At 41.9% G+C, this 13639-nt stretch overlaps 2 protein-coding genes across 2 annotated transcripts in view; both read left to right on the top strand.

Annotated features, from left to right (window-relative positions):
* LOC127591554 (LHFPL tetraspan subfamily member 4 protein-like) overlaps positions 1-13639 on the top strand; it is a 219266-nt gene that overhangs the window by 155678 nt on the left and 49949 nt on the right. The gene's annotated exons all lie outside the window — the stretch shown is intronic.
* On the top strand, positions 7975-12967 carry krt18a.1 (keratin 18a, tandem duplicate 1). The gene is made up of 7 exons (XM_052051400.1): positions 7975-8462; positions 10399-10481; positions 10802-10958; positions 11490-11654; positions 11732-11857; positions 12069-12289; positions 12385-12967. The coding sequence occupies exons 1-7, from the start codon at positions 8061-8063 to the stop codon at positions 12497-12499; spliced, it is 1269 nt and encodes a 422-aa protein (XP_051907360.1). The 5' UTR covers positions 7975-8060; the 3' UTR covers positions 12500-12967.

The following is a 13639-nucleotide window of genomic DNA, read 5'->3' as shown; positions in this document are numbered from 1 at the left end:
ACACAATATTACAAATGTAATTCATTCGAGATAAATTAATAAATACCATTCATTGTAATCCACGCATTGTCATTTTTCTCAGGAGAACCTGCGCAAATGTGGAGATCAATGTTTTGGGGTTTTGTTTCACTTTTGTTGATAGTTCAACTTTACAATACAATACAATACATGCTGATTTATATAGCGCTTTCACAACAGCGGCAGTTGTAACAAAGCACTTAACAAAACAGTTAACATAAAGTAAAATAATAAACACAACACATAACATTAAAACACGGACAGTCGTGCAGTCCTAACCACTTTTCCGTCATACGCTTTGTTGTTTGAAGCAGTTTGAGATAAAAGAGGAGAGAATATGTCCTTTAACCAGTGGATCAGAGACGTCATGCTCAAAATGTCCACACGTCGGCTACAAGCTAAGTTTCAAAGTCAACAAGAAGCTGTAGCATCCATTGACAAAAAAAGAGATTGGTTCATGTATGTGCTCTATTATTCTAATTCAACAATGGTGTGGTTGTAGATTTGCAGTGGTGCTGCAAATTACCTCATCACCTGCATTAGCTTACTCAAGATAACAATCTTTTGATGATCCTCAGAGCGGAAATCCTGGTGTCGTAGCGACGGACAGCAGATTGTGCAAACAAACAAAAACTAAATGGGAAGAAACTATAAGAGTTTCTGGGAAAATAAGAAAAAGCTCGGATATCATGATTTGGCAAGAATACAGGGAGGGGGCGACACATGATGCAAACGCAGCTCAGGATGGCGCAGTGCAGCGTTGCAAATCAGTGGAATTAGTCACTATCACTTCATCAACCTTTACAAGACAAGATTAAGTCTGTCTTTCCTCAGCTCCATTCTCACACTCAGCCACCAATGTCACATAGTGACAAAGTCAGCTTTGTGGCGTTGTTCCTGACACACCCAAAATTATATATATATATATATATATATATATATATATGCAACAGTATTGAAGCTATGACAGAAGGCCTGCTGTAGGAGTTTCAATGGATGTTTCACAGAAATTCTGTATTGTGGTTTTTGTCCTCCTACTGATTTAGGTGTCCAGTTATGAGAAGCCAAGGCCTTGATTAGCAGCTGACCCCCTGTCAAATACTGGACAATCCTTTCACTGGGCTTGCGAATGAGACTTCACAGCTATCGAGCTGTCAGGGCTTGCTCTGATTTAACGCTTTCCGTGGGTGTTCTGGCCTCGGAGGTCACAGCAGAGAAAGGATGGACCCCTTGAACAAGAACTCTACAGTCTGAGTCGTTCAAGTCAGCCAAATGGCTGATTTCTCTCTCTCTCCATTTCTCCCTCTCTCTCACTCACTTATTTTATTATTTCCTCCCCCCCTCCCCCCCCCCAAAGAAACGGCTAGCGCAGTACTGGAGATGATGTCTCACCAGTGGATTATCTGAGTGATGACAACTTTCACACACAGAGTCTAAATACCATACAGAAAGTGTGTGTGCATGCCGAGGCCTTTTATACCAACACACATACTTAAAAGGAGCGTGCTACATTCAGACTTGAGGTGCAATTGCCTTGTGACTTCGTGACTCATCGGCTGTCATGTAATGAGCATCTCCATGACCGTTCCAAGTGCCACACAGTCGACACGGGTGCCTCTCACACCAAGGTGTGGTGATGGCTTTTTTTTTAAACCACAAGACACAATTTTATTTGTTTTTTTTTTTGATTGAACATCCAGTCCAGGATGCTCATCAACGAAGTGTTTTTTTTTCTTTTTTTTAGATATTAATTCCATTCACATTCCAGATGTACGTCATTCCTAAAGTGTAACAAGAGGGTCTTCGCTATTAATGGTAAAATGTAAAAAAAAAAAAAAAAAAAAGAAAAATACCCAAAAAATTGCATGTTAACTTTTGAATGACATGGTAAAGCTAGCATTACACATCTCTTAATGCACTTCTGGTGTTATTTTTATTCTTAAATTATTTTCTAAAGACTCCTAAATGAGACTGCTCCTCTGGTTTGAATAAACGACACAAAAGTCCCAGTTAATCCGTCTCCCAAGACGACATGCATGACCGCAGTTCGATGACCTCAATAGAGTATGAGTTGAGAGAGGTACCACTTTTAACTCATTAACTCCCAAAGACGTTTTTAAACGTCTTTTTAGACTTGGTCCAGAATTGGCTGGTACTGAATGATTTTAAAAAAAATTCTGCACAATTTTCTCAGATTTTTTTTTAAATTTCAAGTCAAGTCAACAGTATTTATAGAGCACTTTCAAACAGCCATCGCTGCATACAAAGTGCTGTACATGGAGCGATTTAACATGCACAATAAACAGTAAGACGAAATGGTAATAAAGGCGGTAGAAAGCACCAAGCGGTCAAATCATGCTGAGTCGAACGCCAAAGAATACAAGTGGGTTTTGAGGAAGGCTTTAAAGATGGGCAGCGAGGAGGCTTGCCGAATGTTTCGCACTCAACTGTCTTTTTTTTCATGGTGATTATTGGTTTTTGTTTTGTTTCAGACGCCCACATGCACAAATGCACACACGTGTAAAGTTTTTCTAAAAGTACCCTTTATAATTCACTGGATTTCTGCGTAAATAATGGTCTGTTGCAGATCTCACTCACAAGAACAGACCATTTTCTGACACATTCTCCATAGGGCTGGCCAGCATTGACCAACACCTCTAATCTTGTCAAATCAATACGTCTGTAGGTTGGACGACTCCTGACTCAGATTAGCTCTTGCAGATGTCATACGCGCATGGATTCACATACCTTTTTCACGCCGCAGTGTGTATGTTTACCTAGTGTGGCCTACAAAGATATGAAGCCATATCATTGTTTGTGCGATATGAGTTCAAGAATACTGTGTTTGTCTGTTGTTGTGATGCGTGTGTACGTGTGTGTGTGTATGTGTGTTTAAAAGAGAACGTGCAAGAGAGCACATATGATTTAAATTGTCAGTAAAGATACTCATGGGTCAGTGCACCAGGTTCTCCCTCTTGAAAACACACACACACACACACACACACACACACACACACACACACACACACACACACACACACACACACACACACACACACACACACTATGCAAATTGTTTCACATTTGCAGACCAACAGGTTAACGCCCTCCTTCATGATCAATGTACCGGTACACACAATCTACCCAAATGCTTCCCCTTACCCGGTGCCTTAGTTGTTTTTTTTATTTTGGCCTTTCCCTGCGAATGTATGCATCATTTTTGCCATACCTTTTGGAACACAGTGCAATCTGTTGTTCTGGCATCTTAAATTGTGTTCAGGTGGTCGCCTCTTTTCGTGCATTGATGTCCTCAAGTACACTTCAAATGAATCCGATACATGACGAATGTAATCCATTACATGATTCCAGGTAAACCCCAATCTAAAGCACCTTATCTAAAATGCTTCAATAAATGTTTACACACACCAAACAATGGCATTTAGCCCTTTTTAAGCTTTTAATTCTGGTTTAACCTTTGTCCAAATCTATCCGTGACTTGTAGACAGGAACGTAATTCTTTCGACTCCTTAGTGTGAAGGGATTAGTGAGTAACTGGAAACCATCCATAGTGGGGAAATGGCCGGCTAATAACGGACTAAATTCTTGACACCAGGCCAGAACCTTAGAGGCACTGGAAGTGCTTGCTGTCATCGGAAGTCTGACAGAACTTACTTGTGTGGCTCTACTTGAGTAACAGAATCGAGTCGTCCTTTCAACATTTGTGTTTGCTGTTTCAAAAGTTTTCATTTGCTGGATATCTTGAGAGAAATTAAAAGTTGTTTACAAGATTGGCAGCAGCTAGCTAGTTCAATGTGAAGCACAACTGTCCAAGACGAAAATGTTTTACCAGTTTGTCAGATTCAGTAGATGCCAAGACAATATAACGGGTGTATTTAATCCATCTTTTCTTCATATCTCAGTGAAAAATGTACAAAAGTTAATGAAAGCTCATAAAAACACATGAAAAGGACAGCTGCCGCGAATCAGATCATGCTGTTGGCAGAAATGCGAGACAATTTCATTCTGGCAACACAGAAATTATAGCAATCGCACAGTGCTAACCTCTCACCATAAATTCAGTGTAAAATCTTGACCCGATGTTACTTTTGCACTCTGAAAGCACCTAAATTTCATTTCAGAAAGTCAAGGCACCGCAAACCCAAATAGTGTCCCTATTTTATCTTAAACCGAGGCTCCTGTCAGTTTGAAACGGGATACCCTTCTCCTGCTTTGTCTTATCGCTGCTCCGGAGCGTCCGTTTTCTCTTTTGGGTGTGGCCACCTTCAGATGAAGACCAAACAGTAGATGATGATCACTACTATCAGACATACCAAAACCGTGACTCAGCTGATAAGTGTCTTGTTAGCTCAGTGACGGTTCTACAGCTAAAACCTTTCGGGGTAAAAGTTCCGGGATAGATTTAGGTTAAGAACACATATTTGTCTTTTTCCAGTGACTCCACTTTGATTATTATCTTTGTTCAAACATGCATGCAAACTGATCAAGGTTTTGCTGGTGCGTCGGCCTCATTCTAAATCTGTGCTTAATGTGAATCCCTTTTGTTTGACTTTTTACTGCAATTCGAGTATTTTCTAACACTCAAATATCCTGCCAGGTGTACCTTGACGAAAACACCACCAAACCTCAAAGTGAGGCTCATCAACATGCTGGCAGGACGGACGGAAGAGAGTTTGTCAACAATCGATTCAATTCTTACCTTTTTTATATGATTGCAAGGTGGGGTTGTGGGGGGGCCTAGTTCCGAGCATATTTTTAGTGGTCTTGTGAATGGAATGTCCATGTGTTAAAAAACCTGCAGGAGGGACGTCTGGAATGTTTTTACGCCAGCTCAGAAGTTATTGTTCTGATGTGCCTACTAAGGAGACTGTGCAATTGTTTCTTTGTTTGTCCATATCCTCAATGGGCGGGGAACAATCACGACCTGCATCCTGCTTGGAGGGAACACTGCGCAAAAGAGGTCAGGATATCTCATCATCCTAAATGACATGAAAGAGACATTATGACTAATAAGACTCCTTTTACATCCACAACAACATGTTCATCTCTTTCTTATAGCGTTTATCCTCATTAGGCACACGTGTCAAACTCAAGGCCCGGGGGCCAGATCTGGCCCGCCAGGTCAACTTATGTGGCCCGCGAAAGCAAATCACGTGTCGATTTGCTAAGATCTGTACCAAAATGTCAAGTTGTCAAATATGTAATAAATGACGTTGAGATTTTGCAATAATTTTGTTTCCCCGTTTACCCTCACAAACTATTTTAATCGACGTGACCGATTTCAAAACTAGCAATCTATTAATTTGTTGTGTACAAGTAATAATTTTGTGGTTTCACTGTCATAACAGCCCTCCGAGGGAAGACGTAACTCCAAATTGGCCGCAACTAAAATTAGCTCGACTCCCCTGTCATTAGGCATACGGTTGAGCCTATGCTAACGGTCGTTTATATTTTCACACCAGAAACCCTGTTTAATGCAGTCTTCAAATCTACCCAGCATTAGAGAGCTCCACTGACTGGCAAACCCCAACTAGTGCAAACAAAGAGAGCAGCAGTAGCATAATAATACCCGTAATTGCTCGGAAAAGCTCCGTGACGCTCTGTGTCCACGATTGCGATTTCGCCCTCCTGTTTGGACAGATCCAGTTTTGAATCATGTTTCTGATTCACAAACGTATTTGCTCAATAAAAAGTACACAGTTACAGTTGCAATAACGCACAGTGTGTGTGATGTAGTACTTGACAAAATGATGCCTTTCAAAGCTCCGCTTGTTGTTTTTTACACATTGGTCCTTTTGATGGTAGCAGTTCCGCTGTACTGATTTGAACTGGTGATTATTTTCTGATACATTACTGCTGTGGCTGGCAATCAATCGAGGGCGTACTCCACCTCTCACCCAGTGTCAGCTGGGATGGGCTCAAGCAGTTTCGAAAAGGGTTGGGTTTTTGCTGTCATTTTAACATTAGCCCAGTTTTTTGGTTGTCAGTTGTGTTCAAACTTATGAGATCACATCTTCAACCAGACAAAACACACCAAAGAGTCAGAATTCTTATCGAACCAAACCCATCAAGAGTGGACACGCCTAAAAATTCTCAGATGACGATGAAGTTTTTTTTTTTTAGCAGCCCTCTCATTTTGGCCAAATGTATTTAGAGTCATGGTGGGAGATTCATTTGATTAAAAATCTGGTTTTCTGGTGTCAAACCGATAACAGCCTCGCCTGCCTGTCAGAAGTCTAAAGGAATTGTCTGTCTGTTTGCCGTTTGCGGTTAAGTCGGCTGGTGGACAAGGGCAGCGCCCCCTCCACTTGTTTCACACACTATAGATGTTATATGACTTCAGATTTATTTGGTCGACGCTAATGGGATGAAAGCTAAATCATCGTTACCTGGTCACTGCCAATGCTTTTGTCACGTTTGCGAGGTGGAGGAGGACCCTAAAAAGCACGCAGGAGGGAGGAGCAAGGTGTATATGAAGAAGTGTATTGATGAAACACAGAAAACTAAATCCTAAACAAACTGATAACAACCGAAGCGAACCCAAAGTATCAAACAAAAATCACAACTGAAGCTAAAACAGAACCGTGACCAAAACATGACCGAAACAAACCTGACTGCAGCAGACAAGTGGCAACAAACAAACATGACAGTAGCCAAGAGCAAACAATGACCCGACCATGAGTGCTCGGGCTGGGAGTCCTTTTAAAGCCACTAATTACCTAATGACCAACAGGTGTGCAGCTGCAGGGGGAGCCCTACAGTGCCACCTGTTGGTCCCAAACCGAATCATGACAGCTTTGCAATGATCTACATTCACCAACACCAAATGGACATACACCAAATTTATGACGATCATACTCCTTGGAATAAAAGAGTATCAACGTAGGCCGTCGCAAAATGGTATTTCCAAGCAGAGGGAAAAAAAATTATCTTGCTGGGTGTGCTACCTGTTAGGAGGGTCAGTTAACGTTTCACGACTTGGCCAATCGTGAAACCTGCCCGACGATAGCTGGGATAGGCGCCGGCATGCCCGCGACTTTTGTGAGGATAAGCGGATTCAGAAATGGATGGATGGGTGGATGGACTTTTAAGGATATAAGTTAATGTCTAAAGTATATACTAAAATGTCTAGCATTACGTCTGAGGCATTAAAATCCACCAAACTGTTTCATGAGAATCTTCATCATTTTTACGAACGTCATTGATGATCAGGAGTGCGACACGCCTTGACTTCCTGTCATGATCGTAACTGACAATTCTCCTTTTTGCCGGGTGTGGCGTGAACTTACACGATGTCACCCGGCTGACTAAGTGGAATCGAGAAACAACTTGAGTAATGGGTGTTTCTCCATCGCATACCAGCGAAGAATGTCATGTGTCATCAAGACTGACAACAACACAACTGTGTGTTTGCGCTGCATTGAAAAAAAAAACAAGAAATGTAAACTGTAAAAACATTTTTTAGAAAAAAGTGCTCATACGAGAATAAGTTTGTCATGGAATATATAATTTGCGCTATTGAAATTTATTCTTGAGACATTCTTATGTTTGTAATTGACTTGGTTACGATGCTATAATTGTAATTCAAAATGTTATTCATCTCACATCTGTTTTAAAAAAATGTTTCAAAAGACAAGAGCCGATGCTGCTTTATTGCTTATTTATATGCCAATACTGGCAATTAATGAATGGATCTGTGGTGAATATCTCTCTGCTCGGTTGATATATGTCATCACAGGAATAAAAAGATATAAACTATTCAAAATGACGGGAGTGTAACAGATTTACCAACTCAGGACAAACTGTAAGGAACAAAGTCAAGCTAAAAGCATGTCTGCGGTTTGTGTCTGTGGAAAAGGAGGAGGTAACAGAGGGTGAGGGGGAGTGGTCTGAGGGGCGGACCCCGAGGGCCCAAAAGGTTTATATAGTTTAGCGGCTTCCCCTCTCTTACTGCCTTGTGTTTGTGAGTTCCCATTCCAGCCAGCCCAGCCTGTGCCTCACTCTCTTGAGTTTCTCCAGCAACGATGCAAACCTCCCAGAAAACCACATACTCTCTGCGCACCTCGTCCTCTGGCAAAGGCTCTGTCTACAGGGCCCCCACCATCCATGGTGGCGCTGGGGGGAACCGTGTCAGCATCTCATCCAGTGTGCGCAGTGGGCTGGGAGCAGGAATGGGACAAGTTTCAGGAGGAGGCTTCTCCAGCAGCGTCCAGGTGAGCGGCAGCGGGAGCAACATCACCGGCAATGAGAAGTTTGCCATGCAGAACCTCAACGACCGCTTGGCCAACTACCTGGAAACGGTCAGAAACCTGGAGCAGGCCAACCAGAAGCTGGAGATTAAGATCAAGGAGGCCTTGTCCAAGAGCGGACCGGACTTCAGAGACTACAGCAAGTACCAGGCCATCCTGGATGACCTGAGGAGGAAGGTGAGGATGAATTTGGTCAATGTACTTTATGTCATTTAAGCTAAAACCATGTGGCAAGTAGGATGGGGGCTGCCAGGTCAAAGGTGAAATGAATGAATGAAAGCCAGAGTGAGAAGAATCGTGAGCGTGTTTTAGCGTGGAATCTTTAAGCGGTCCGTGTTAATCATCAGAATTGAATACCTATCAGACAGAGTAGACTGGCCTCCTGTGGGTCCATGGCAAAGACTCACAGCCCCCCCCCCCTCCCCCCGCTACTGCGCTTCTGTGGACCAGGAACCGGGGGCTGGACCGGAAATAGTATGGAGAAGGATCATGATAGGTCACAGAGGCCGGAAAACAAAGACAAACAAAATAAAAAGTCCCAGGCACTAAAACGAGCAGCCAGATCTTTTTTCAAAATTGCTAATTTCATTCATTGCATTGTGGTCAGAAAGTTCTTTGTGACATTCATCAATAATTTATTCAACATCCAACTTTAAAAAAGGTTCTCAGGACATGAGTCATGAAAATCTAGATACATTCAGGTACTTTAGTTTCCCCGCATTCCAGTTGTTTTTTATTAATTGCCCCACTGTGGAAAATTCAATTGGGATGGGAAACAATAGCAACTTAATTATTGTATATACTGTACAGGCAGTAAACAAACAAATATAATGGGGTCACGGTTGTAAAATATTACATTTAATCCATTCAAAGGGTATTTTTTTCCCTAAGGTCTTGACATTATTCCAAACTATTGCCCGAGAGGAGGCATGACAATTATGATTAAATGGTTGTATTTAATTTACTATTCAGACAATTCAATTCTTCAAAATATATTCCAAACAGCCTCGATTTTTTGGGTTGGTCAAATGCACAAACTCTCATGTCAGCAACTACCACACTGCACTGAAGTCGACAGCCCATTGCAAAAACACACGCACGAACTTCAACACACAAACACACACCGCCCTGACCTCTATTGCCACCTTCCTTATGCAAATCACGTGCCCCCATCCTGTTGGTTTAAATATCCTGTTTGTCGGCAGGCCTGACGGCAGTTGACTCTGTGGCAATTTCTCATTGGCTCTTGGACATTTTCACCCAGATGTCCCCCTCATTTATCGACTGTAATCTTTCCAAAAGTAAACAGTGCCAACCACGTGTCTGTCAGACTGCATATAAAGTCAGTCACTCTAACGTGTCACTTTTCCATTGGGAAATTTAAAAAATATATATATATATATATATATATATATATATATATATATATATATATATATATATATATATATATATATATATATATATATATAATGGTTATTTAGCAGGAAAGTGTACATTTTGATGAAAACCCTCCGATGAGGGTCTTTGGACACAAGCACATGCTAATGTGAAAAACCTCTTGAAACAATACTGTATACTTTAATTTAATGGGGCATTATTAAAAAACAATAGAGTTCATCAGGGTTTTTTTTCATTAAAAAACTATTCATGTGCTACATTCTTGTTTGCTTATTTTGGGAAATCCCATTATGTATCTTGGAATACGTTAGCAAGAATTTTTGTAGGACACCATAGCTAGCATCCAGCCCCACTTAACTTATTAGATGAACCTTTCTTGGTGTGACCGCAGTAAAGCAAAACGACAACTGCATTCATTAAATTCAACACCCAAAATGTTAACGTGTGGGCGAAACGTTCAAAAGCGGTTGGCCATTTGATTAATGTTTTGTATTTAAGAAAAGCTACATTGCTAACCGTGTTTTCTTGTTCTTTTTGTCAGCCCATCAGCTAATATGTATGAGCCAAAACATATACTGCTTCAAGGCAGTCCCCATCCCGTTTGTCTTTGAAAGCCCTTTAGCGTGAATGTCAACAGAAAGCTTTGTTTGTTCCACGCCTTGTCATCGAGTTTCAATTTAAATGGCGTTCTTCTTTTGTCAACCCGCCGCAGGTGTTCGACGCCACCATGGACAATGCCCGCCTGATCCTCAGCATTGACAACGCTCGCCTGGCGGCCGACGACTTCAGAGTGAAGTAAGGCGCGATTGTTTGCTGTCAACCTCAAGCCCAACAGCTGCAGGCACAACCTGTTAGACTGCTGACTGGCTCCAAGGATGAATACATCCCTGTCATGATAATAATTGTCACATGATGACAAATCATCATTGCATTTGCATCCTAAATTAAACAGTATTGGAAACAGCTAGCTAGCGGATGCTTACCAAATACGCTTAATGCTAAATGTTCGGCAATTAATATCAGGCAAAAGGCTGTTCAGGTCAGCAAAGTAAATAAATCTCTGAATCTGATCAGTTTTATCAGTCTTTCACACATAATTAATATGTTATGATTAGATTCGAGTCTGAGCTGGCTATCCGCCAATCCGTGGAGGCCGATATTGTTGGTCTGAGGAAGGTGATTGATGACACCAACATGAGCCGCATGAACCTTGAGAGCGAGATCGAAAGCCTGAAGGAGGAGCTGATCCACCTGAAGAAGAACCACGACAACGTGAGTAAAAGTGCAAAAAAAGTTTTCTTGGATGTATGCTACAGACCCGTCCGTACATTTGCTAATTATGCTCTTCACGGAATAACTTCCTTCTGATTTCTGATTAGCTAAAATGACCAAAGAGTCAAAGGCCTTTTCACACCAACTGTTAACTCACAATGTGTTTTGCTAAGGCCAAAGCTATTTTTTGGCATAGTCAGAAATCGTGCAAGCCAAAAGGGAAAGGAATATTAGTTTTGTGGACATAGCCTTGCACACATTTTCAGAGATTGCAGGAGGCTCTGGAAAATAATGGTAGGAATTTTTCAGTGACAATGTTTTGTAAAGGACATCTGGAACACCGCTAGGTTGTTTTCTGTCAAAGCTAATACAGCAATGCAATCCATATTTGGCATCTGTGAAAATGTCCAAGACATTACATTTAATATCTTGACAAAGTGTTGCTTTACACGTACCCGTTTCCTATTAACGGACCTCAACAAGGTAATATTTGAAAGACACCATCTTCTGTCCTTCTGCTTCTTTCTCCAGGAAGTTCTATTGCTCCGTAACCAGATCGCCCAGTCGGGAGTCCACGTAGACGTTGACGCTCCTAAAGGACAGGACCTCGCTCAGATCATGGCAGAGATAAGGGCTAAGTATGAGAAGATGGCACAGAAGAATCAAGATGAACTCAAAGCATGGCATGAATCTCAGGTAGATTAGCGGAAAATTTTCGGCCGAGCCCGCTGTCTTTGGTTGAGGTACCTCATATCTGAATGTTGATGTCTCAGATAACAGAAGTGCAGACCCAGGTCACAGTGAACACCGAGGCCCTGAAGACTTCCCAGACAGAGTTGAATGACCTACGCAGACACCTTCAAACCCTGGAGATTGAGCTGGAGTCCCAGAGGAGTTTGGTGAGAAGCACTTAACCAACATACTTCACTGACCTGAGCACAACGCTTATCTCAGCTGCATGAAATGCCCAACTCAGCACCCGCACATGGACTTTGTTAGCATAAGCTTTACACACGACTGACCCGTCGCTATGGTGTTGTCATCTGCCAGCTGGCTCTCCTGTTTTTCATGCGTTAACCCCTTCGCTTCGTATCCGTTACACTTTTGCAGAAAGCATCCCTGGAAGGCACGCTGAGAGACACAGAGATGCGCTACAACATGGAGATGGAGTCGCTCAACGTTATCATCCTGGGCCTGGAGGCCGAACTCACACAGCTTCGTAACAGCATCCAGTTGCAGACCCAAGACTACGAAACCCTGCTCAACATGAAGATGAAGCTCGAGGCTGAGATTGCCACTTACAGACGGCTGCTGGATGGTGGCGATTTCAAGTGTGTAGACTACTCGGACAAGAAAAAAGCTGTTTTTAATGAACCGAGTGGTTGGGCTTTGGATATTTAATATTTTCCTCTTTTTTCCACTTCAGGCTCCAGGACGCTCTGGAAGAGCAGAAATCGGTGAAGACCAAGGTCATGACAGTGACACAGACCTTGGTGGATGGCAAGGTGGTGTCCTCCAGCACGGAGACCAAGAACCTCTGAACGCCAGATGCAGCCATCAAACATTCACAGCATCAATAATAACAATAAACTCAATTTGGCCAACACTGATCTTTTGTTCCAATTGGCTTGTGGCTCCTTAGTTAAACAGTAACTAACCTTTAGACTAAAACGACTGCAGTGACTAGCTTGATTCTGTTTTAGTATAACTCCCGCCCACGCACAGGCTGACTGAATCGAAAACTGGACCAAGAGAAACAAAATCATCCGTTATTTATTTCATCATAGACGTTCTGCAATTTATGTGTTTGTATGCTGGCCTGCAGATGTCGACTCACGCTACGAGGCCAGCTTAGGGATGTTTGGAAACAAAGTAATATCAGAGGACCGTTTTTAGAACAAATCATCACTTTTCTGACAGCCTCGGTTTGTATTTCTGTCCGGTCGAGTCTGTCTGTCTGTTTGTGGTGCTGTGAGGTTTCAGACATATCAATAAAGTTCATTCCAGGGCTTTGTGTGTCTTTGTGAAACAATGAATCGAACTGGGTATTCAATAAATATACACTACAATACAATACAATACAATACAATACAATACAATACAATACAATACAATACAATACAATACAATACAATACAATACAATACAATACAATACAATACAATACAATACAATACATGCTGATTTATATAGCGCTTTCACAACAGCGGCAGCTGTAACAAAGCGCTTAACAAAACAGTTAACATCTCACTATAAATTAAAAAAAATAAACTCACAATAAATATACCATCAGTTTTCAGTTAGCATCCTCTTGAGCATCTCCCAGCGAACTTTGAGTGAACGTCATTAATGTGTTAATTACTTCATGTACAGCACTTTGTATGCAGCGATGGCTATTTGAAAGTGCTCTATAAATACAGTTATTTATTTATTGGAAGATGAATGAATGAATGAATGAATATATTCATTCATCTTCCGTACCGCTTGATCCTCACTAGGATCGCGGGGGGTGCTGGAGCCCATCCCAGCCGTCTCCGGGCAGTAGGCGGGGTACACCCTGAATCGGTTGCCAGCCAATCGCAGGGCACACATAGACGAACAACCATCCACGCTCACACTAACACCTAGGTACAATTTAGAGTGTTCAATCAGCCTGTCATGCATATTTTTGGAATGTGGGA

This window comes from Hippocampus zosterae, chromosome 2 (genome assembly GCF_025434085.1).
Source record: "Hippocampus zosterae strain Florida chromosome 2, ASM2543408v3, whole genome shotgun sequence".
NCBI classification, from domain to species: domain Eukaryota; kingdom Metazoa; phylum Chordata; class Actinopteri; order Syngnathiformes; family Syngnathidae; genus Hippocampus; species Hippocampus zosterae.
The sequence above is the reverse complement of the archived record's forward strand: the minus strand, read 5'-3'. Positions and strand labels throughout refer to the sequence as shown.

Excerpts from the sequence above, each read along its gene's own strand:
- krt18a.1 (XM_052051400.1), top strand. The coding sequence starts at position 8,061 with ATGCAAACCTCCCAGAAAACCACATACTCTCTGCGCACCTCGTCCTCT. Across the intron at positions 10,959-11,489 it reads TGAAGAAGAACCACGACAAC|GAAGTTCTATTGCTCCGTAA; the intron begins GTGAGTAAAAGT and ends TTCTTTCTCCAG. Across the intron at positions 11,655-11,731 it reads AAGCATGGCATGAATCTCAG|ATAACAGAAGTGCAGACCCA; the intron begins GTAGATTAGCGG and ends TTGATGTCTCAG.